General features: G+C 43.5%; 1 protein-coding gene across 2 annotated transcripts in view; it reads right to left on the bottom strand.

The window, feature by feature from the left end:
- Positions 1-24,374, bottom strand: part of SRPK1 (SRSF protein kinase 1) — a 28,476-nt gene extending 4,102 nt beyond the window's left edge. The window contains exons 1-13 of one of the 2 annotated variants that reach the window (XM_088180373.1): positions 24,281-24,374; positions 24,135-24,195; positions 10,068-10,186; positions 9,102-9,210; positions 8,604-8,691; positions 8,356-8,443; positions 6,897-7,003; positions 6,068-6,233; positions 5,059-5,084; positions 4,351-4,564; positions 3,691-4,119; positions 2,166-2,266; positions 1,144-1,251 (exon numbers count right to left, since the gene is read on the bottom strand). In XM_088180373.1, the coding sequence (XP_088036499.1) occupies positions 1,144-1,251; positions 2,166-2,266; positions 3,691-4,119; positions 4,351-4,564; positions 5,059-5,084; positions 6,068-6,233; positions 6,897-7,003; positions 8,356-8,443; positions 8,604-8,691; positions 9,102-9,210; positions 10,068-10,186; positions 24,135-24,195; positions 24,281-24,293 (1,629 nt within the window). In that variant the 5' untranslated portion in view covers positions 24,294-24,374. Of the gene's footprint in view, positions 1-1,143; positions 1,252-2,165; positions 2,267-3,690; positions 4,120-4,350; positions 4,565-5,058; positions 5,085-6,067; positions 6,234-6,896; positions 7,004-8,355; positions 8,444-8,603; positions 8,692-9,101; positions 9,211-10,067; positions 10,187-16,614; positions 16,989-24,134; positions 24,196-24,280 lie in introns of those variants that run through there. The other variant, XM_088180374.1, reaches the window with a different exon arrangement.
- Between the last annotated feature and the right edge of the window lie 1,855 nt (positions 24,375-26,229).

The raw sequence follows: 26,229 nt of genomic DNA, 5'->3' as shown, positions 1-26,229 counted from the left end.
AGCCTAAAATGTGCAGTGACTTTGCAATGCTTTAAAAACTGCATTAAAAACATAACAGGCACACCTGGGATGAATTTTGGTGGCAGGACCACCAGTTAACCACAAAGTTTAGGTATTTCACATGCTTAGCCTTTCCTCTTCCTCTTCAGGGTTTTGCAAAAATAACACCATGTCCAAACTACAGTTTCTGGGCTGGGTCATTTTTAGTTTGTTTTGTTTTGCTTGGGTTTTTTGGGGATTCTTCCCTCTCCCTAATTTTCCCCATGTTTTTCAAACAGTTAATCTCTGAACATCTGTCTGTAGAGATGAAAACATGTTTTAAATGAGAAAAACATCTGCACTCATTTCAACTCACCACTCCTAAATTCTGTAACACATTCACTCTTTATGTATTCACTTGTACTCTGAACACTACCCCTGACCTTCTGTATTCTCAGTTTTCTTTATGAACTGCTGGTGCCAAACAATTGAATCAGGCACACTGTGTAATTCTGGCCACATGCTCTGCAGAGAAAATATGACCCAACTTCAATTTCTTTTACCACATTAATCAAAATCTCAGCTTGTTTTCCAAGACAGCAAAAATGTCTATTTTCCAATCTTAAATTATAAAACCCAAGTTTTGAATTGTAGAAGACACGGAGTGGGGACACTGAAGAGGCACATGCAGTAACTGGCTGAACTGATTTTTTTTCCATTGTCATATTCTACATTTGCCAGCTGTTACAGGAACAGCTCCAGCCTCATCTCAGCATTACTCAGACTGAATATTGATTTCAAACCTGCAGAGGATGATTAAAATTAGAAATGATACTGAAGGCACCTGTGAAACAGTGAAAGCAGAAAGGCTTTTTTTTTAAATATAAAAAGACATTGTGTTCAAAATTGCCTGATTGTTCTGTTTTTCCAGAAAGAATGATGGCAAAGCACAGTCATATCTGAAATCTGCTGATGCTGAACAACAAAACTTTCAAAAGGAAAGCCGCATGTGGAGGGAAAAAAAAAAGATAAATTTAAAAAAAAAAAAACAACTCTGGTGTGGAAACCTATTATTCAGCAAGTCTGGAAGTTGACTGAAGACTTGTAAGGGATTTTTGCCAGTCCCTCAGCACAGAGGAGAAGATCCCCACTGGCAGAACTCACCATGCAGGCTGTGCTCCAGATGTCAGCAGGGGTGTTGTACCCTGAGCCTATCAACACCTCCAGGGACCGGTACTGCCTGGTCTGGATGTCCTCAGTGAAATGCTTGTGCTAAAGAGAAGAAATCTTTTACTAAACTGCTCAAGACTGCTTAGAAGAGCAGAATCAACAACCTGGAAGGCCAGACTAGATCAAAGCTCATTACCATTATATTTCAGCTGCATTTTACATCCCCATTATTATTTCCTTATATTTGTAAGTGCTGTTTAAATGCTCTACATGAGATACTCCTCAAGGGAAACAGCCCAGTAATTTAGAGGAAAGCAAGCCACAAAAACAGAATAAAGGAAGATTCTGCAGCATCTCCTGCCCAGTCCTGGCAGCCAGGCCATGGTCCAGCTACCTTAAAGCACATAATCAACACCAATGTGAGAAATCACTGTGCCAGGCACTGCAAGCCTGCCTGCAATTCTGAGTTGAGACTCATCCCTCCCAACAGATCTGAAGTAATTTGCCATTTTAGAAGCCAAGTAAAAAGAGATATTCCTTCTATTTGAAACGTCAAACATTTGAAAGCAGCACAGCACAACCATCAAAGAATAAAACTCGGGAGTTTTATTGTGTGAGTCTCTTTCATGTGCTTGTGAATGCACTGAAATGGTCTGACAAGCCACAGAACCAGCACATCAGAGCAATTGTTTGCAACTTTGTAGCTCTCCTAGAGACTGAGAAACTCCTTCAGCAGTTCCCCATGAGCAGATTTCTACACTGTCTATGTGACATAGCTCACAGCCCTATAAGAAGTAATCAAATGCCAGTGGGGAACCCAAAGCACGGGCTGAAATTTTGTTTTTAGAGGACTTTCCTTGTGTCCCTGCTTCCTCCCTTTTTTCCCCTCGCATAGTTTCAAACTGTCACTGTTTTCACAGCCAGGTCTAAAGATCTGTTTTACAAATTCCTTTCCATCTTGGCAAACTGACTGAATGTGCAGCTTTAAAAAGTCAATGTGAAAAGACTAAACTTACCACCCAGCAGGCATTTCCTAGGTCAGCTATCTTCACTTTGAGCTTATCTGCATTCTTGGGCTCAAGAGGATTAAGAAGGAAATTCCCAGCAGCTGATTTTCCTAGAGGCAATGTGTACAACAGCTGATTAAAGCTACATAGGCAGTGTCACCATCTGTCACCCAAATCCTACCAACCTCATCCCAGCCAGGAAGTTTTTCTGATGGATCAGAACTGTTCCTCCCTGATGCTTGGGGATAAAAATGAGCATCACTCTCCACTATCAACAACATCATTAAGACCCAACTGGTGTCATTAATCAGAAGAATAAATGAGCATATGCAACAGTGACTATTTCCCAGCATTTTTTGCACAGTCTGTCTGTATTAAAAAAAAAAAAACAACCTGCTGAAATAAGGGCATTGCCAGACAAAATAAACCTCACAACCCCCCTTAAGCCCTCCTAAATCTTTGAAGGAAGGGTCCCCGTGGTGCAGCATCTTTCTGACATACCCATCACCCACTGCTGCAGCACAATTCCAAGAGCTAAAGGATATATTGGGAAAATTGAATGGAGATAGTGACTCAACACTTCTGCTCTCTAAGTGACACCTAGCTGTACCTCTAATCCTAAAATTTGGGAGAGTTTGAAGCTGTAAATTTGGGAGAGGGCTGTAAGAAGCAAAAGATGTCAGTATCCTAGCAGAGGCATCCAGCAAAGTGCATTTCAAGTTTCAAAAATCTGAATTTCTCTTGTTAGTTTTCATGCATATAACTCCCCTAGTGGTACTCTGGCAAGAAAATACTAGAATACAGATTTTTTTTAATAAGTACAAATGCTAGTTTTACCCTCCTTCTCCAAGCAGATATATATCACCTGGCATGAACACAGGGATGCAAAAATGGTCAGTTTTACCAATTCGTATTTTTAACACACACCTGGAATGTGTTTAAATTGCTGTACACTATTTCACATCTTATTTTCTCCTAAGCCTACAAGACACATTTTTTCCACTCTGAAGAAAATCATATTTAAATAAAAACATTAAAGAGGTTGGGTTTCTTTCCCTACACTGTGTAAGCTTTGTTTCAGGCTGCATTTTCTGGGAATACATTTATCCATCTTGAGTAAGGGAGAGAAGTTACCTTTGCTCCATATTAAGAACCAAACTGTCAGAACACACTGAACATACTTATCCCTTAATTTAACAAGTGACAATCTGTAGGCTTAATGAAAATCAGATAAGCAGCACCTGATTCAAAGGAGATTTCCTCCACTGAAAACCAAAGGTAGAGGTATTTTTAAAAAGTAGGATTATTTATGCACTCAAAAGTCAAAACTGGGGGACAAACATAACTGGCACCCACAAACAGCAAACATTTTGGAGTATGATTGTCAGGTTAATTACTTCTAGAAGGAAAACTCTCAAACAGGTGGTTCTGATCACTTCAGCCTACAAAATGCACATTTCTATTCATATGATGAAAGTGTGGTAAAGCAATCTCCCACATCAAGGAACCCTTTCTTACAAGGTTCCTCTTATACCTTTGTTGTCTGTCGGGCTGTTATTCTCATTCTCATCCTCTGAAGGGATCTCTGTCCTGATGCTTTCCTGAAAATTGTTGATCCTCTGCTCACTGAACGCCTGCTCTTGGTTGGGTGTGGGCTGGCACACCATGGAATCCTCTGGGGCCAAGGGCACAAACGAGTCCGACATTGCTTCTGGAGGCCTCTTCTCTGAGTCATTGTTGTGCTGACTGTAATTACAGCTGTGCAAGTTCTCAGACTTCTGCGTGTGAGGCTGATTGCCACAGTCATTGGCATTGTGGAGGTCATCCTCGAGCTGCACAGACCCTTCATTCCCAGAGTCTGTCAAGTCCGTCATTGGGATCACTCCGTTGCAGTTGATTTCTGCTGCACGTTTTTCCACAACGCTTTCCATGAGATTTGATTGCTCCTGTCCAAGGGCTTGTGCTGCAAGAGGGGAAAAGGAGAATGTGGCAGAATGTGTTCAAGGGCACCCCGAGAGGCAGGGAGTACTCTGCATGCACTCACTCAGTTTGCAGGAGATTTCCCAGTCTCATCAGAAGGACAGAACCCAATGCAAGGAGGTGAAATGACCTCAGCTAAAGGCACTCCCTCCTCACACCCATGAGTAAATGGACAACACTGTCCATCCATGCTGGCAATGCTTTAGGTCCATACCTGGCTTTTTGCTGACATTTTCCTCTGGTGGACTGACTTTTATAAGCATTTGCAAAGGGGTCTGAGCTTCTTCCTCCTCTCCAGGCTGTGTCTGCCCAGGGTTTGCTTCCTTCTCCATTTCCTCGATCTCTTGCATTCGCTTCTCCAACAACTCAGCTTGTCTTTTCTGCTTCTTTTTCAACTTCTTTTTCTTATTCTTTGACATTTTGTCAGCCTACACAGAAGCAAGCAGAGAAATTTGACTTAACATTTTATACTCCAATAAATTTAAAATGCACCAAGATTTAATTTATCTTAGAACTGAGGAAGCAGTCTGTGATGAAAATGCTGGAGACAGCTCCTCTCCCAGATAAAAAGCAGCTATTCTGGGTTTTGAACCACTTGTCTACAGTTCTTATCAGGGCATTTTTGCCCTGACCTGAAAAACCTACGTTGTTCTCCAAGTGAGGGAGGTCTCAGACTCCACAGAACAGTCACTTTCCCAACAGACCTTGAGATCACCACAAGAACTCCTTGTTCTGGTGATAAATGAGCTAATATCATTTACAAGTCCAAGACAGCATTGAAGCTGATGCCTATCCCAAACACAAATTACACATTTTCCTTCTGATATGAGATTGCTTTCTCCTAATGCTGGCTGGATTATGAAACAATGCAGGAGATGCTATCAGTAGATGCATACTTACAGATGAAAGCTATTACACTTACTGGTTTTGGTTGTGGTGCAGTGCTCACTGAAAGGGAAAGGAAGATCAGTAAATCAGTATGGCTATATTCAAAAACTGCAACTGCATTCTGATGTTAAGGTACATTTTTCCTATGTGGTTTGATAACATTTTAATATCATCAGCAAATGTGATTTTGAAGGCTCATTTCTTTACAAAAACACAACAATAAAAAAAAAGAAAGACATTAAATGAGCAAATGCATAATTCAAGTTTCAGGAGTCTTGCTTGACTGATATCAAAGACTTAAACTTCCTGTCACGTAGCTTCATTTACTGCATGTATTATGCATCCTACCCAAATGAAAATGCAAATCAAAGCATTAAAATACCAAGCTTCAGGGAGCTTCCTTAAGCTAAGATATGCTGTGATCACTTCAGCTCAATGTTGGTGTTGTAAGATGATGACTGACAGAGCCTTCCAATACACACTGTTTTTTGAAAAGTACACACAGCTACAGATGGATGTTCTGAGGAGGAACACAATAAACACCAGAGAATTTGCCCTCAGATCTTTAGGGATGTTTCCATGTCAAGGAAGCTGTTTCTATTATGGTTTTCCAGACTTCTGCAAATTGGTAACAGGTAACTCATCTTGTTGAAACTCTCATCAAATGCATTTTTAGCATCATGCATTGAAAATTAATAAACTTTTGAAGGAAATGTGAGAATTTTGCCACATTTTTACACCAGTTCTACACTGAGTGCATCAACACTGTGCTACATAAGACTGACTTTACCAGTGCCAGATTAGCTGTTGTTCAAAGCAGGCTCCAGTGTGCATTTACCCTCCCTCTTGTTTTCTGACACAAACTGCCTTCCCCATCATCTGAGTTACAATTGATGACTAATTTCCCAATTTACACTCATTTTCAAAGGTTACTTGCATTATTGTTCTACCGTACTCAGGAAGTTTTCCTTAGTGATTATTTGGGAGTATGTGGGTGAAACAGCATTAATTTTCAGGGGGAGAAAAAGAAAAAAATAAATCACCTGCAGAGCCAGATGGAGGGGGAGCCCCAGATCTCTGCCACTCTGTTGCCTCTGCAGCCAGCCTGCGAATGTACTGGTCATTGACACACAGCAGGATGTTCTCAGGCTTTATATCTGTGTGGATGATTCGACACTTTGTATGCAAGTAATCCAGACCCTGAAGAACCTGCAGGCAAGGGGGAAGGAAGTCAACCATAAGACAATGTAATTGAGAGCAAAGTGAAAATGCAAAAGTGCCTAGGATGGCCAGTGAACATGAAAAGGTTTGTTTGTTTGAGAATGCTCCAGGTTAGAGCAGTGTGATCAGTGGTTACTGCTCAGTTCCACAAAAAAAAAGAGATTTGCATACAGATTTTAGCTACCATTTAAAAATACTCTATTTACCCTCATAACTTAACTTACCACAGGTGAAGATCTAATTTTAATACTCTACAATAAAATCACATCTTCCTCCTCCCCTGCACCTCCCATGTAGAAAGGTGCTTCTTCTTAGGCAACCACCCAGGAGGGAGAACCAGTTTCTCTTGCTCTTCCCATCATTAAGCACTGTGCTTACTGTGACAGCTTTAAAAAAATACTTCACTTATGATGAATGATTGAGGTAAGAAGAGGTTAAAAGCAAAAAACCATCACAGTTTAAGTGTCAGAAAACAACTATTTGCAGCAGGAGGGGCTTGCAGTAGAGAAAGTAAATACTAACTCAAGAATATTTTGTTGCATGAAGGAGATACCATGGATTTTTAACTTTTCTTTCTTTGGATCTGAGGAAGATCAGTAAAAGAGTTTTAACTGGGTCAAAGGGAAGAGTGCAGTCAGAACTGGAATTTACCTGTTTGATGATTTTTTTGACACAAGGGAGTGGAAGACCCTGATAATTTGACTTGATGATCCACTTCAGGAGATGATGCCCCAGGACTTCAAACACCATACAAATATCTGGAACTGAATCAAGGAAAAACCTGGACATGCAGACCAGTCCCAATTGCCAGGACTGAGGATCAAAAGAAATCCATACCAGCTGGGCACTTTATGTTAAAGAATCTCCATCCTTCTGACACAGCTTGGAAAAGCTGCCTTCCTCAAGAGCATCATCCTATCCTACACAACAGTGCCATTATCTAAAATAAAATAAAATACAGAGGGATGGAGCTGCACAAAGGTCCCCACTGCAGCAGCAATCTCCTGCTTTAAGTGGAAGGCAGTTTCCCAAATGTACATCAGTATTTACTGTATGTTTTGGAACAGCCTACACTTCTGCCCCAGGCAAAACTCGATTCCAGATCCCTCTGTACCAGCATTACCTGAAAAGATAATAAAATTTCCATTTCATAAGTAATCTTCAAAACAACGAAGTCACTTTCTTCGCCCTCCTTTGCCTCTTAACCAGCAAAACAAACTTTTGACAAGTCTGGATTTCAACTATATTTATATGATCTGCTTTTTAGCTCTAAGATCTCAACAGCTACAGTCACTCCAGTGACATATTCAGTACAGTGCCTTTGTTTTAGAATGCAAACTGCTATGAGTTTATTAGGCTGCTTTTCATCTACACTAGCAGAAAGCACACATTTCACAAGAGTGGAAGAAACATAAGCTCAAATCAGCATTTACTCAAAAAAAGTTAGAGAAATGCATTATGGGTTTGCTGTTTATAATCTGTAGTTCAATTCTCACTGAAATAAAGTTTAAATTATCTTGAAGTGAAAACAATGCACAAAAATTCCAATTTCCAAATTCTGAGGATCCATTATTACCACTTGCTACAAATCACTGCCCATGAGAAGGCTGCTCCCAGAACTACAGGCCACTGTCAAAGCAATACACTGCAAACACCCTAACACTGCTGATAAATTACAAAATAAGATGTTTCCCTAACTAGAAACCAAGCTTATTTTCAAGTTATAGATGGCTCATTTGCTATTTTCAGCTACTGATTTTAACATGCTGTACTGCTTTACTGAAATAACAGGTTATTAACAGGCTGCTTGCAAAATTGAGGGGTTGAGATAGATGGGCTCTCCTACCTCAAAGGTACCTCTGACACTGCCACTCAGCCCTGATTCACAAATTGGTGGCAGAACATTAAAAGCACAACCAAGCAGTGCTGACACAAATTACAGCAGAACTGAATCATCACTCTGGATCTGAGCTCAGCAGGCAGATCCTCCTACAGCAGGTTTCCTTGGGCAGGGAAAGGGATGTCTGGGCATTGCTTGCCAAAGCAAGGCAGCTGCCCAAGCAACTCCCATCTTTCTGCAATTCTTGGCTTTTATTGCACAAAAGGATACGGGAACCATTCACTCCTGAAATTTTGAAGTCATCCAATAACTGAACAACTCTCTCTTTGCTTAGATCATTCGGATCACTGTTGCGGACCTGCAGAGAAAGATTATTTTGATGTCAGCTCCACTGCACTGTTTGGTTCCTACACAAAATCTTCATGATCTGGAAATACCAAGCACTTGATGAATGGCAACTCACCAAAATGGAAAAAAAAGAAGAGTAAAATAAAATTGAGCCCAATTCAGGCACTCACCGATTTCAGCAACTTGATTTCATCCAATGCTGTTTCTGTGTAGTGCTCTGCACTCTTCACCACCTTCATTGCCACAAATCTCCTCCCACTGGGCACATATGGCAAGTAAATTGGGAACTGTTAATGCTCATACAAAGAACTTATTCTCCAGGATTATCCTAATTCTTTTGTGTGCAAGACAGTTTATTTCACACATCATGGAAAAATAAGGTTTAAGCACTCAAAGATTGTCTTTGAATATTTTAAACTAAAGGTTCGTGTTAGTCATTTCTCAAAATATGGAATAATAGGTTCAGAGATTGAACACAACTCTGCCCACAGATATGGTTTGTCCTATTAGGTCCCTCCCATGCACTTGCATGCACAATATCAGAAAAAACTCCTGTGCTAGGGTGTGGACAGCTAATGCTTTGTGGCTCTGTCTAAAAGTAAAAGGATGTTTTCTGCTCAGCCTTGTGCATTCCTGGCAGGAACACCATCTGGAACAGGAGCACTTACTGGATGTCCCAAGCCAGCCACACGGTGGAGAAGTGGCCCCATCCAAGCTTCCGAATCACGTGGTAACGTCCATTGAAGAGATCTCCTATTTTCACAAGGTGGTAACCCCCTGGAAAACCACAAAAAACAGAGAAAAGGTGTGGGGAACGAGCACCACAATCACTGCAGCACCACGAAGTATCTCCTCAGTGAAAATACCTGAAGTCTGCTAGGCTGACCACCTTTGGAAAGCACAGGTTGTGATGGTAACAGAATCTTCAGTTAAATATCAGCAATGTTTTTGCATGCTCTGAGCCTAGAATGTGAAACAGGTACTGCACCCAAGATTCCAACACTTTTCCTTGCTGAAAACAGCAAAGTCTCCTCTGCATCCTTCATATCTCTCAAGCTACTGACTATACAGAGAGATTCCATCACAGAAGAAAAAACAAGAAAAGCTAAAGATGGAACTGGCAGGAAACAGAATAAAGAGAAGGAATTGTGATTTGGTATTTTAATTTGCTCTATATTTCATTTCTGCTTGGAGAAACAGGGGAAGGCTATTTGCAGAAACGAATTTTTCTGAAGAATGGATATCAAGATAATGATCTGATTTTCAAAATAAAACCGAAGAATATGAAAAGGATTTGAAAGTGTGCCTTTGACAATGAAATTTAAAAAAATAATTAAATGCCTACTTGCTTTTATCAATATTGAAAGCCCTCGGGGAGAGAAGAAAAGTTAACAGCTTTAAACTTATGCATTAAAAACAGCTCTGCAACTCAAATCTTGGCTGATAGCAGAGGGAAACTTGGAGACCACCTCCTCCATTTCATGGTAGCTTGAAAAATGTTATTACCATTATCCCATTTCAGAGCACTCTTAATGTAAGAGGGAGTCTATTTTCATTCTCTACAGCAAATGGGAAATGGAGGGGATTCCTTAATTGCACTGAAAACACTGCATCTTAAACAGGCAGGAGCTCACCTTTACAGTAATCATTTGGATCCTCTTGCTCATCATCATCTGACCCCAGGATTTCCTCCTCTTGCTCGGGAAGATCATTCTCGGAATGAGCAGCAGGGCCCCGGTGCTGGGTGTCAGGTCTGGAAGAGAACACAGAGCATGTCACACACACACAGAACACAGAGCATGTCACACACACACGGAACACAGAGCATGTCACACACACACGGAACACAGAGCATGTCACACACACACGGAACACAGAGCATGTCACACACACACGGAACACACAGCATGTCACACACACACGGAACACACAGCATGTCACACACACACGGAACACACAGCATGTCACACACACACGGAACACACAGCATGTCACACACACACGGAACACACAGCATGTCACACACACACGGAACACACAGCATGTCACACACACACGGAACACACAGCATGTCACACACACACGGAACACACAGCATGTCACACACACACGGAACACACAGCATGTCACACACACACGGAACACACAGCATGTCACACACACACGGAACACACAGCATGTCACACACACACGGAACACACAGCATGTCACACACACACGGAACACACAGCATGTCACACACACACGGAACACACAGCATGTCACACACACACGGAACACACAGCATGTCACACACACACGGAACACACAGCATGTCACACACACACGGAACACACAGCATGTCACACACACACGGAACACACAGCATGTCACACACACACGGAACACACAGCATGTCACACACACGGAACACACAGCATGTCACACACACGGAACACACAGCATGTCACACACACGGAACACACAGCATGTCACACACACGGAACACACAGCATGTCACACACACGGAACACACAGCATGTCACACACACGGAACACACAGCATGTCACACACACGGAACACACAGCATGTCACACACACGGAACACACAGCATGTCACACACACGGAACACACAGCATGTCACACACACGGAACACAGAGCATGTCACACACAGACCCCAGTGCCCGTGTCACACACACACAGAACACACAGCATGTCACACACACAGAACACACAGCATGTCACACACACAGAACACACAGCATGTCACACACACAGAACACACAGCATGTCACACACACAGAACACACAGCATGTCACACACAGAGACCCCAGTGGCCGTGTCACACACACACACACACACACACACACAGACCCCAGTGGCCGTGTCACACACACACACACACAGACCCCAGTGGCCGTGTCACACACACACACACACAGACCCCAGTGGCCGTGTCACACACACACACACACACACACAGACCCCAGTGGCCGTGTCACACACACACACACACACACACACACACAGAGACCCCAGTGCCCGTGTCACACACACACACACACACACACACACACACAGAGACCCCAGTGCCCGTGTCACACACACACACACACACACACACACACACAGAGACCCCAGTGCCCGTGTCACACACACACACACACACACAGACCCCAGTGCCCGTGTCACACACACACACACACACACACACAGACCCCAGTGGCCGTGTCACACACACACACACACACACACAGACCCCAGTGGCCGTGTCACACACACACACACACACACACACACACACACACAGAGACCCCAGTGGCCGTGTCACACACACACACACACACACACACACACACAGACCCCAGTGGCCGTGTCACACACACACACACACACACACACACAGACCCCAGTGGCCGTGTCACACACACACACACACACACACAGAGACCCCAGTGCCCGTGTCACACACACACACACACACACACAGAGACCCCAGTGCCCGTGTCACACACACACACACACACACACACAGAGACCCCAGTGCCCGTGTCACACACACACACACACACACACAGAGACCCCAGTGCCCGTGTCACACACACACACACACACACACACACACACACACAGAGACCCCAGTGCCCGTGTCACACACACACACACACACACACACACACACAGAGACCCCAGTGCCCGTGTCACACACACACACACACACACAGACCCCAGTGCCCGTGTCACACACACACACACACACACACACAGACCCCAGTGCCCGTGTCACACACACACACACACACACACACACACAGAGACCCCAGTGCCCGTGTCACACACACACACACACACACACACAGACCCCAGTGCCCGTGTCACACACACACACACACACACACAGACCCCAGTGCCCGTGTCACACACACACACACACACACACAGACCCCAGTGGCCGTGTCACACACACACACACACACACACACACACACAGAGACCCCAGTGGCCGTGTCACACACACACACACACACACACACACACACACACAGAGACCCCAGTGGCCGTGTCACACACACACACACACACACACAGACCCCAGTGGCCGTGTCACACACACACACACACACACACACACACACACACAGACCCCAGTGGCCGTGTCACACACACACACACACACACACACACACACACACAGAGACCCCAGTGGCCGTGTCACACACACACACACACACACACACACACACAGACCCCAGTGGCCGTGTCACACACACACACACACACACACACACACACACACACAGACCCCAGTGGCCGTGTCACACACACACACACACACACACACACACACAGACCCCAGTGGCCGTGTCACACACACACACACACACACACACACACACACAGACCCCAGTGGCCGTGTCACACACACACACACACACACACACACACACACACAGACCCCAGTGGCCGTGTCACACACACACACACACACACACAGACCCCAGTGGCCGTGTCACACACACACACACACACACACACACACACACAGAGACCCCAGTGCCCGTGTCACACACACACACACAGACCCCAGTGCCCGTGTCACACACACACACACAGAGACCCCAGTGCCCGTGTCACACACACACACACACACACACAGACCCCAGTGCCCGTGTCACACACACACACACACACAGAGACCCCAGTGCCCGTGTCACACACACACACACACACACACAGACCCCAGTGCCCGTGTCACACACACACACACACACACACAGACCCCAGTGCCCGTGTCACACACACACACACACACACACACACAGACCCCAGTGCCCGTGTCACACACACACACACACACACAGACCCCAGTGCCCGTGTCACACACACACACACACAGACCCCAGTGCCCGTGTCACACACACACATCATGTTCTGAATGTCCCACAGGACACACTGCATGTCACACACAGTACTCCTTATGTCTCCACAGCACGTGAGGGACTGCTGAGGATGAAGGAGATGCAATATTCATCCTTCAGAAAAGCTATTTACATGTCAATGCTTTTATTCCTAAGCTAAGATAAAAGTGGACAGAAATAATTGTTTGTATACTCGTGAGAAATGAACCTTAATGCCCTAGGTCCACTTTCCTAATGGAACCAGAAAAGTCCAGACAAAAGTCCCACCAAAACATTAGCCCCTGAACTCCTTCTCTAAAGCAGATTTATATTTTAATTGTCATCCTTGGTAAAACTTTAAAATTTAAATATTGATTTTCTTTTAAAGACTGACATCAATTAATTTTTACTCTCTTTTCAAAAGAAGAAGTTAACCAGTGTTTTAGCACTTGTGGCCCTTTGTTCTTTCCACATTCAAGGTCAAAAGAAGATTTAACGGTCCTTCTGCTTCTAACACTTTAGAACACTAGAGCCCCTAATTTTGACATTTATTTCTTCTGTTCTCAAAGGACAGGCTGCATTTTTAGTTCAGTTCTTCACTCAAGATCCAAAGTTTATTACAGTTGTCTGAACTATGGAGAGTGGGAGGACACAGAGCAGATGTTCAGTAAACCCTCCTGAGAGCTTGTGATTGCAGACGGATTGGAATCAGGCCCTAAGGTGGTGGAGGCTTTTCACTCCCACATTCATAAATAAAAATGTTCATTTTATCTGTTTAACTTTCCACCAAACGTGCTACTCTGAGTTCTTGCTTGTGAAGGCCATGTCAGCAAAAGGCCACCCTCCATCCTCTCACACACTCAGACAGTGCTCCCCAAATAAAATATCTCCCATTTCTCAGCTCTTTCATGGCATCACACTGACCACAGCTAAACAGTTTATGAAAGGCTAATACCAAAATCAGCTAATTTATTTACTTTACAAAGCATTACAGGGAATGATTAAATGCCTACAAAGATTCAAGATCCTTCTGTACAAAGCAAACATCTATAATGAAAACAATGCCTACAGACCATTTGCTTTGGCAGCATTTAAGGGCAAAGTACTGCAAGATATCAACATTAAGTTTTCTTTCCTCAGAAGCACGAGATATTAAAAAAAAAGCTGGAATTGTCCGAAGAAGTGGGCAGCAAACTTCATTACAGCAGTGACACACAAGCACAAGATAACATTCTTTACAGAGAGTTCCCTGGCAGTGAATTAGAGGAAGTTTCTTGTATTGAAACTATTGTTGCAGGGAAGGAGCAGATAACACCGGAGCCTTCAGCACCCTCTTTCAAATTCAGCTCATTTTGCTGCAAGAAGGAACTGCCCACCCCGTGGCTATGGCAGCAACATAGGCAGGCCCTCAAATTCATTTTCACAACTCAGTCCTGAGCTGGAGTCCTGCACATCCTATCAGGGCTGTACTAACTCATCTTAATCCACGGGAAAAATGCAGTATTTTCATTTGGAATAGCTATACAGCAGAATGAATGTTCAGCACTGACCTACTACACATGCACTCTGCTGAGACTTCATACATTAAACACACTGCTAACAACATTCAAACTACAGCCATCTTAAACATCATAAAAAAGGAGAAATCTTGTGTTCCAGTCTGATGATGACTAAATTTGCAGCCACTTAAAATCCACAACTTAAGTTCATTTAAGCAAGGAAGAGCTACAAAGGGCATTCCAGGCACAATCCACCACCAGATATTTACTTTCAGTCTGTTGTTGGTAAGTCCTGATGATTTTTTAAATTCAGGAACAGCTTAGTGGTGTCAAACCATAAACCAAAGACTGCCAAGCTAATGAGACCTTTATTAACAACTCTGCAGCTTGATCCAGCCCTGAGATATTTAGTATTTAGACTTTTTTAGTCATTGAATTATAAGTCAGGGGTAGGAAGAAGGAAACCTGCAGTAGGGGGTGCAGAAAGTCTTAGAGGTCAAAAAGCTTCTTTAAAATTGCTGCATTCCTTAGGGGACAATTAAGATACAAGTCACACATTATCCCCAAATTAAGAGCAGGCAGCAAAGGTAAGAAACGGCCATAGACAGAATGGCTGAAGGGGAGATTAGATAGACAAATCCTATAAACAGGACAGAGAACAGGAACTGGACAGAAAGATTTTAAGCCAGGAACCTCACATATAGCCTGAGTAGTAAAGAGTAATTCTCCCGAGTGCTGTTTTGGGATTTTCACTTTTTTTAAATGCACAGGATGCAAGGGATTGAAAAGGACTCAAAAGAAAATTCCCCTTAAGTGGCAGTGATGCAGACAGACAAATCACGCCATTCTGCAGCCCCAGTGCTTCTCAATAATAGCAATTCCATGCATCAAGGAAGAAGTTACTGGAAGCACTAAAGCCCATTCTCCTGGAAGCTTTCTGTGCCCCTCCTAAGGGGCTGACGAATCCTGCTGCTGGCAGCCTCACACACGACACACCCTGGAGTCTGCAGCTGAGTCTTTCATGGGGATCCAAAAGCGTTTCACTTCTACATTAGAGCCTGTGATACCAACTAATGTAAGAAAGCTGAAATTCAGGTCACATACATCTCTACAGTGCTATTTCCTTTATGAAATCACCTCCAAAATACACCTCATTGCTTTCCATTCCTGTATAAATTTGTTTGATGTTATTACACACCACTCTGTTCTTCCCCTGAAATGACCGTGTTAGCCAGAGATAGAGATTAAGAGAGAATTAATCAGGGCAGAATATGTATTAATACCTAAGAAAAATATTATATACAAAAGCCTCATCTGTCGGCTTTGCTTATAAAGACAGTACTCTAAAAGGCACAAAAGGTTGTTAAAGACAGTAGAAAAATCCATATCCAGTATTTTAAAATGACAGCTGAAACAGCTGCTGTCAAAACTGCAAAATGCAGATAGCGTACATAAAAAAATCCTATACTAAATGATTGTTTACACATTAAAAACCAAGTGTTCTAGGTTACTTTTTTTCATAGCCACCTCTGATCTATGGAAGAACACTGTGATCATATTTTCCTTTTGCTCTCTCATTGTGCTAATTAATCATCAGAATGAACTGGATCCGCAGGGTCTCTCTACAACTACATAGCAATATTTTACTTCAGAAAAACAATGTGGAACAGCAAAGCTACGGCAAAATGCTAAATCTTCTGTGGAATTCGTGTGAATTCACAGCTAGAGAGACCCTCCCAAAAGTCCTTATTCCCTGAAGAACTGCAAATTCACGAGACAAAAATCAGAGAGGGGAACCTACCTGCAAGAAGCACGGCCTCCCATGGATAAAGATATTCCTGAAGGCAGCCCAACAGTTTTCGAAAAAGCCATCAAAAGTCACACACCACAGTGCTGGGGAAGGAGGGGGACATCAGCAGCAGGCAGAGGGGCTGGTTCTCCTCAAATGCAGCAAAGCTTTGTGCAAGAGTGAAGGAGAAGAGGGATTTGCCTCCAGCACCCAGCTGCAGCTGCCCAGCACTGCATTGCAGGTGAAGGGCCGTGCAGCAAGGCTGGGGCTTGCTCTCAGCTGATCTTCCTGCAAATTCAGTCATGTCAGGGGGGTGAGCATCAAGATTCATCCCCTCCTCTTGATGTCTACATGTCTCTGCTTCCCTCTAATGAAATTAGAAATTCAGGCAGATACTTTGTTTCATCTTCCTGAACCAGCCGGTTTTATTTGCCTATTCAATAGCCCAGTGGATTCAAAGCTGGGATGGAGACAAGGATCATGGTAATTGTCGACAGAGAAACCCTTTTGATAGAGGAATTCCAGCACAATCACGCAGCAGGGAAACGGAGTTCAAAGGAAAAATGAATTTTCTGAAGTAATTCCACACCTCTCCTTTCAGAGTTACAAGAAAAACTTATCTTTTATGCTTAAAATGACAAAACAAGCAGGAGGAGTCAAATCTTCTTTAAAAAGTTGAACCGAGTATTTCTCACAGCAGCGGGTACTTAACATGATCTTCCAACAATGCACAATTCCCAGTCATTTCCTGTGCCTGTTTATGCTGCTGGTTTATGTAAGTGATAGGGGAAACAAGTCACCAACAATGTGACATAGCAAGTAACAATTTAGAGATTTCTCTCCTAGGGAAGACTTTATTAGTGAAAGATATACTGAAGCTGCCCCCGCACTTTTAAAGCAAGAGGTTTAAAGAATTGTCTTCATCCAGTTGTAGGTCTAAAATATTTTCACCTTAAAAGCTCACAGAAGTCTGAAGACGCTTTTAATAGTTTAGCATTGCTAAACCTCTTCATATTAGAAAAGGAGCTTAAAACATTCAAAATTTTCCACTGTAGGCAAGATTTTGCTCCGTGTTCACTGAAGTTATCACCCAACCCCTGCAATGCACAGCAGGGATGGCAAAGTTATTTGCAAGAGCTAAGATTTGAGTCACTCACTTGTTCCTTACAGAAGGTGTTAAAGCAATTTGGAAAAACACCGTGGAATTCTCTTGCCAGATTTCACTGGAATCACTTATCTGGTCCACACATTAAAAGTAAGGTAAAAATTGATTAAGAAATCTCAGCTACACAGTGTGGGTTCTTACAGATTTGCAGAGAAGGAAGGGTGCCCTCTATAAGTCTCCACACTCAACTTCACCATCGAACTCTAAATGTGTTCTCTCTGCTCCAGTAACTTATATTAAAAAAAAAAAAAAAAATACTTGAAAGGTGGTGTTTGTTCTCCTATTCAAGAGCATTAAGAATGACTTCAAAACTCTGTTTTGGACAGAAAAGATTCTTCCTTGTCCTTAAAACACCAGAAATACTGTCCGCGCTACCTAATTACTTGCCTTGAATAGATACAAAAGCAGACTCCTTCCACCCTCAAGCAAGAAAGGCAATGTACATTTAGGCCAAATCACTTTTGTCACACCCGTCATCCTTAAACACATACTAACAAAAAAAGCCACTCTCCTTACTCCTCTCTCTGTCTGCCTCTCCCTTGATATTTGCAAAGATGACGCCCAACTGCAGGAAACTGAAGGGAAATGCTTTCCTAATTTTAAGTCGCCTACAACACAGTCTTTAGAAGCAGTGTCACCCCTTCTTGGTGAGCTCAAATTACAGACGTGAAACGCCCCCAAGCAGAACTCAATTGAGAACGCAGGAGGAATGACAAACCCAGCTCCCACTGCAGGCACCAGATAAAGGCACTGCAAACACACCCCAGACTCTTCTTTTACCTTAAACACCCAATGCTCTGCTGGGCTCTACACCCAATACAGCAAAACCTCACTCAAGGACTCCGTGTTTTCATTTGAGAAGAAGCCCCATATGGCACGGTGACAATAAAATCCCTCTCCCATTTCCACATCTGTGCATGGAGACAATGTCTCTTTAAGGAAGAATGCTTGCAGGCTGCATCTCATTACTATTTCTTAGTGTGCCTGTGATTTCCAGATCATGTTAAGACACATCTAGTGAGAATGAGCATTCACATGCAGCTCTGCTGGCAAATCTCATGCTCAATGAATATGGTAACTAACTACACACAACTTTCAAGATGAATTCGGGTATGAAATGATCAAAGTGTTTCCCTGCTTGTATGCAGCCAGCCTTACTGCTCAAGAAATTCTGTTTTGGGGCAATTATAAATCATTGATGGTGGGGTTCTTATGAGTGTAGAATCCATATTATTTCATGATTATTGCAACTCATTTACTGTTGCATCCCTGTTTTTCTGAATAAATACCTGGTGTTTTCCACCAGTAGGGGAGATCCACAATACTTGCTGCTATCGAGCATTCATCCCAGAGATACAGGAATACCACTGCTTAAAAGAAGGCTGGAGATGGTCAAACATTTAGTTTGACAACAGCATTCAGAGGCACCAAGATAAACTTTTCATTAGCAGATCTGTGGGAGCTCAATTTGAAGATAAGAACTGGCTTTCACATGAGAAAGGTACTAAAACACAAATAACAGGCAATCAAGTTTCTTGCTTCCCATCCCCACTCCCCCACACCAGCATTTAACAAGCTGTTTGCAGAACTATCTGCTATTCCAGCTATCACAAACCAAGGGACTTCCATGGAAACCAGCAGATTTCAGTTGGGTCCTGTCAGAGTCTGATAATCACGTCTGTATTTGAATGAAAAAATTATGAAGGCAATGCATTCTGACTCTACCTTAAATTTATGTTCAAAATACTTATGAAAGACAAGTGAGGAAAACATAATCCAGGATCCTGATCCCAGGCAAAGCTTTGAATAAATTGAAGAAGAACCTGAGAGAGCTGTTAGAACTCAAGGGCTCCTCAAAGACAAAATACAAGAACGAACTGAAACTATCAGATCCAACTATGAATATTCTGTTCTCCAGACTACACACATGGAAAATCTACTGACTGTGTCTCTCTTCGTAGCAATTTTAGAGAGGAGGAAGAAGTGAGGCTTCACTGCATGTCAAGAGTCTTGCCAGAAATTTTCAGGTAATGATAAAACAGCTTATTGAAAATAATGAATAGTGCAGGCAATTGGGAAGAAATGGAGAGAAAGCAAGACTACTAACTCAGCTCTGCCACTGCTTCCCTGCAGGAGTAGGAGACAGAGGATCTATTCAAAGGCCTGTGAAAAAATATCTCCCACTCAGTAAAGCCTGTAAGAAATGATTAAAGTCACCAGGGCAGGCAGAATTAGCAGAAAAAAATTCAGATCATGCACATTTTCCAGAACAAGCCACATACCTTACGGCTGCCACTGCTTTTGTAGATATTCATGCTTACAGCAATAAAATGTTCTGCTTTGAAGCTCAATTGGTTCAACACCCCTTACACAGAACTAGTGGTTTTATACATGAATATGCCAACTACTCCTGAAACACAAAGATACTGAATTTGATGAGACAGTATTATCATTTGGGCCTGCCACTGAAATACCCACCACCTACATATTATACAGACCTGTAGCCTAGCTCTATGTAGTACACTTATTTTCTTCATTCAGAGCAATGAGTTGTACCATAAAAATTTTTCTTCAGTCTCTTGTCTGTTTCTGCTTTGAATCTGGATGGGCGTTTGAGACTAGTTTTTAAATTCTGGCTCTTAATCTCACTAGTAACTAAAGGAATAATTTTCCCTAGGACAAAGAAAACACTTTGCACTTCTGAGGCCTTGCAACATAAAACACAGACAAAAAAACCCACAGTATTTTACTAGCAGTCATGATTTAACAGCCACAAGTGCCCAATTCCATTACAAATTGCCTGAGACATCAGTTAAATACAACTGTATTTGTATTTTAGTTCAAACTGGTATTTTCAAACAGAAGCACAGTTCTGAAGTAAATACCAGATTTTCCTTGTGCATTAGGTTTTGTTCACATAGTGCAGTCTTACAGAGCATGAAATGAAGAAGGAATTCTCAGGGGGAATTTCTCCATGGAAAGGGTTGTTAAATACTAGAATGGGCTGCCCAGGGGAGGTGGTGGAGCCACCATCCCAGGAAATGTTCAACAAACACCTGGATGTGGCACTCAGTGTCCTGGTCTGGTGGACAAGGTGGGGAGTGCTCACAGGTTGGATGTGATGATCTTGAAGGGCTTTTCCAACCTTCATGACTCTGTGAACGTGAACCTCTTTCAAATGCAAGCAGATAGAAGCTGTGCTTCAGCATCACTTTGGAACAAGAGCTAATAAAGCAACATTGCCATCCAAACAGCACCTGGGAGAGAAAATCCAGCTGATGATCTGTTAGCCTGCTCTGCTTCCTAAACACAGCCCACCCTGCTGCACCAAGGCATTAAATGTTCCCAGAAACACCTGCAGGACACAGAGCAGGGCTGAAAGGCTGAGCTGTTGGCACACCCATCCCACCTTCCTGGCACATCCCCATCCAAGACAGCTCATGAAACACCAGAACACAAAGAATTATGTTTGCAATTCCACAGAATACAAGGGAAAGCGGTAAAAGTGTTCCCAGGAAAGCACTGTGCATTTCCCCCACCCTCCAAAGGACATGGGCAAGTATTTCATCCAACACATCTGTCCACCTATGATGAACTCCAAAGACACAGTAACTGATTTAGAGAACTGTAAAAGTCTTGTCAAAAATGCAGAATTGGGCAAAACCAACTACCTGGATGCACCTCACCAGCTACTACTGCCTGAAGAGTTTACAGTTGAAGTTACTAAAGCTCTGGCAGGAAAAAAAAGCTTGCAAGCTCACAGGCTCGTTTTCAGTAACAGTCAATATTAGAATTCAGGATCTCCCTGTGTCTGAGCTTGCATTTTGTCCCTTCAGGGCATTCAGCTGTCCCTGTCCCTGCCCTGCTCCTCAGGTCTCACAGAAATGGGACCTGAACAAAGGTACACGGCCAGGACATTCTCTGAAGTGGCAGAAATGGAACCAACAAGCAGGCAAATCAAGTGGCAGCTTCCTGAGCTAACATTTGAGACAGCTGGTTTAATGAATCCTCCAAATTACCAAAAGATTTGGGGTAGTTTTACTGGATTGGGAAATTACAGGTATCTCACCTTCAGAATTCCAAGAAACTCTGCCTGCTCTCTTTCTACAGAAGTGCTAGGATAAATGCATTCTCCAATTCACTGCCATAAAATGAAATTTTTAAGACAGGAAGGAGGGAAAGAAATAGGATCATGATGAATTTGCAGAAAATTTAAAACGTGATTGATGTTCCCATAAAAATACACATTCATTTCAAAAATATATATTATTTCCTATTAAAAAAGCTTATACACATAACCATAATTAGTATTTACAAGGTATTTCTGTAAATCATCAGTTTAGACTGGTCTCATCTGAACCAATGTTAACAGTAATGTTAACTACTGAATGATGAAAAAATAAGTAACTTTCCAGTTTCTTTTAACCTTTCCAAGTGGTTTTTTTTTGTTGTTCTGTTTTTAACAATATTGGGGTTATAGGTAAACTTAAAGCAGGTGTAGTTCATTTTTAAAATGAAAAATATAAAATACCAAACTCAGCCTTTTAAAATCATTGTTTCATGCTTTCACTGCAAATGTAAAGAAAAAATGTAATGCAAAAAAAAATTGCATGTGTGATCTAAACTATCATGGAACATCAGATATTAAAAGCATGTTATAATTGCATGTAGTTTTAAGTATAGATTTTATGGAAAGTCATGAAACAACCTAGTTAAGCCTATTTTAGAAGATTTAACTAGAGCAGCTTTGTATTTAAATAGAATAAATGTTGTGGAACTGTACCTAAAGTTAGAGGCTGACACTGAGTTCATTTAGTTGCACAGCATAAAGCACATGCAAGTTTCTTTAATTTCTGAGATACAATCCAATAAACTTATGGCACCAGTGAAAAGAGTTGAAGCATGAAGTGTAAGAATATAAACACAGCATTTGACAAACAGCATGGCTCTGCACTCAAATCAAGGTTAATGGCAAAATCAAGAGCTAACCAGCAGTGCATTTAACCTGTCCTGAATATGTGGTTAAAAAAAGAATGATGAAAAACCCCTACCATGTCAGCTCTGAAAGTTATTATTCAGTAACCTCAAAATCTACACAAATTAGCAACTGATCCCCTGCACTGTGGACTCTGTTAGCAGAGTCAGTATCGCTGGTTTGCAGCTAGAGAAAGGAAAAAAAACCTAACATGTATAGAATTAGACAATGGATTATTCATACAGAAATTAGAGAAGGAGGAGAGCATTTCAAAAACTGTCCTTATGCCACCTTCAAGAAATACCAGAAACACATATGGAATAGCACAGAACCATCATGGATGTCTCCCAAATACTTTGGTTAAGGCTCCTCACTCTTCAAAAGCCCCATCTCAAAACCACTGACTCCTGGCTGGAGGCAACAAGAAAAAAATATTTTAAATCCCTGTGATGTGTCTGAGAAAGCATTACTATAGGCCTAAAGAAAAAACCCTCCAATTCCCACCCCCAAAGCCTTAGCTTTACTTAATAACTATCTTTAGTTCCTGGCATCTTCAAATAAAAAGCATCCTGAGTCACCAGAGATTTTAGAGAAATAAGCAGCATTTTGTATACAGAACCAGCTCTAGGATTTACATCACCTTTCTGTAGAAAGGAATCCATGAGCAGCACTGAACACAGCACTTAGTGCAGCCTGCTGAAAGCCATTGTTTAGTATTTACTCGAGTTCTTCTCATTTTTACATCTGCCTCCAAAAGTTCCCCACACATAAAGACTCGTGACATTCCTGCGGCAGGAGAGAAGCCACACGAGAGCATCAAAGTTAGAGAACGAAGTAAACAACATACCACGGCATTCTTTCGGCAAAATTTAAGGAAAAGTGAAAAATCTCGGTGGGAAATAGAGTCAAGAGGGGGAAGAGAGTCGAGAGAAGCTGGTTCCTAAAGCCGGCAGCTGCTGAAGCGCTCCGGGCACTGCGGAGAGGGGACGGTGACAACTCCCCCGGGGCACAGCGGCCAAGGACAGACTACCACGCGGAGCTGCGTCCCTAAGCACCACCGCAACTCCACGGCCGGGCTTCGGCGAGAAGCAGGGACGGCAGAGCCCTGGACGTTCCCCGTCCGGCCCGAGGAGCCGCGACCGGAGCCGCCGAGGGGAGCAGAACGGCCGCCCCGCGCCACGCGCTGCTGCTGCTGCCTGCGCCCGAAACGTGCGCTCGGGTAACTCCGGTTAAAAACCTGCCCGGCCCCGGGGGCTCGCTCGTTCCTCTGCCCCGAGCGCCCTCCGGGCCGCCGGGCCCGGCAGCCCCATCCCCGCCGGGAGGGCCGGGGGAACAAAGAGGCGGCGGTGCCGGCGGGAGATGCCGCCTGAAGGGAGCCGCGGCCGCACTTACTTCCTCTGGGCCTTGTCCTTCTTGGCTTTGGTCCGCTTCTTCCGGGCCTGCAGCGCCAGCACTGAGGGAGAGAAGGAGAGAGAGGCGTGAAGCGCGGCGGGCCCTGCGGGGGCCCCGCGGGGCGATGGAGGCCGCGCCGCGCTCACCTTTCCGCTCCATGGCCGCCACCGCCGGCGGCCCCGGGCGCCTGCGCTGCGCCCGCCGGGCTGGGCACGCGCGGAGCCGCCGCCTCCTCCCGGCCCGGAGCCGCCCCTGCCCCGCCCGCCCTGCGCGGCCCCGGCTCCGGCAGCGGCTCCGGCAGCGGCGCGGGCGGGGCGCAGGCGCGGGGCCGTGCGGGAGCCGCCCCGCCCCGAGCCGAGCGGCGGCGGCGCCGGTAGAGCCGCGGGGCCGGGCGCGGTGCGGGCTCCGTTTGGCGGCCGCCGCCGGGGGCAGCTCGGGGCGAGCAGCGGCCTCCCGCACCCCCTGACCTCCCGCACCTGTACCCGCCCCGCCTCTCAGCCCACAGAGCCTTTCACTGAATCCACGTGTAAAATCGTGTGCCCCGAGCAGAGCGCAACGCCCATCAGACTCGGAGATTCTTAATAATTAAATATTAATATTATTTACTTTTAAATTAAATTATAATTATTTAATTTATATTAGATTCTAAATATAGTCTCTCTATATATTATTATATATATAGTATCTATTCTAAATATAGTATATACTATATATTATATAGTATAAAAATATAGTGTATGTTTATATTATATAATATAAACAATGGATACTATTCTATATCTTAATTATAAATTATAAGGATTTAATTTTAAATATAAATATTAATATTATTTAATACCCACCACGAAAAAAGCCTTTGCAGTTACTGGGCCGTTCAGACATTGTGCTGCATGTGTTGAACAAATATTTCTGTGTTTAAGGTGGCTATGTATTCATCTCAGAACTCGTGTAGGTTCTGCTATCTGCAGTTTTTCTCAACAGTTTTTAACCTGAAAGGAATAAGATGAATGTGTCTTTACAGACTCTGTGAATCTGCTTGTAGATAGGGCCAAGAGATTTGTAGATAAGGAAGAAATGGGAGAATCCATCAATTTCAGAAAATGTTACTAATTGACACAGACTGCTGCTCAGCCAAGGTCATGCTAAACTTCTGAACTTTGGGAAGAATAACAAAGACTTAATAGGGTCACGAGTATTTTCCAGCCAGGGTGGACTTGAAGCTAATTTTAATGATCATATATTGTGTGTTATACAGGGGGTGCATATTAAGGGGACGTTCAATAGGCAGATTGGCAATTCTGTACCTTCCAAGTACCTCAGCTAGTGGGAACAGAAGGAGGGTGATGAGGCCAGGAAAATTAGGATAAAAAGCAGGCTGTGTCCTCCAACAATCTGAGAGACCCCATGGAGAAATGCCCCATGGCCTCTCCCTTTGTTCATGAATAAAACTGCAGGACTCCTCTGTCTCCTTTTTCGACATGAATTTTTCTGCACAAACTCCTCAAAACTACTTGCAGCTCTAATAAAGCATGTGAATAAAACCACAACAGAGCAGGGGATATGGAATAAAACCACAACAATTTGCAGACTGCACCATCAGCAATGATCATGTGCATGTCTGGGGATCTGTATCTTCCAGTTGAGTGCAGTGGGAGAGCAGCCTGGGTTCCTGCAGCAAGCCCTGCCAGGAAAGCATCGTGGCATCCCACCAGCTGAGAAGAACATTAGAATATTCCTGCATGCAAAACAACTGGAGTTGTTTCAACTACATCAGGTAAGAACTTCAGGCTGTCAACAGAAATTATAGACAGACTTTAAACTCTGACTTCTGTGGGTTTTTAGAGGCATAGGTGGAATATTTGGCTATAAAGCAGGTGCTTTGTCACTTCACAGCCCATGTCCAGGGATTTGTGCTTGGCTGAACACAGAAGCTTTGTGTTTGTATGTGGGAACAATGTTATGGCACTGCACACCTGTAAGGGAAAAGGATCAGGATTGACTGGACTGTCAGCAGGATATTTGTTTTGCAACGTGAATACCCAAACTTGCACGCTGACATTCTGACATCTGATTTGTCCCCTGGTGCTGAACTCTG

Source organism: Sturnus vulgaris, chromosome 29, assembly GCF_052056855.1.
Source record: "Sturnus vulgaris isolate bStuVul1 chromosome 29, bStuVul1.hap1, whole genome shotgun sequence".
NCBI classification, from domain to species: Eukaryota; Metazoa; Chordata; class Aves; order Passeriformes; family Sturnidae; genus Sturnus; species Sturnus vulgaris.
The sequence above is the reverse complement of the archived record's forward strand: the minus strand, read 5'-3'. Positions and strand labels throughout refer to the sequence as shown.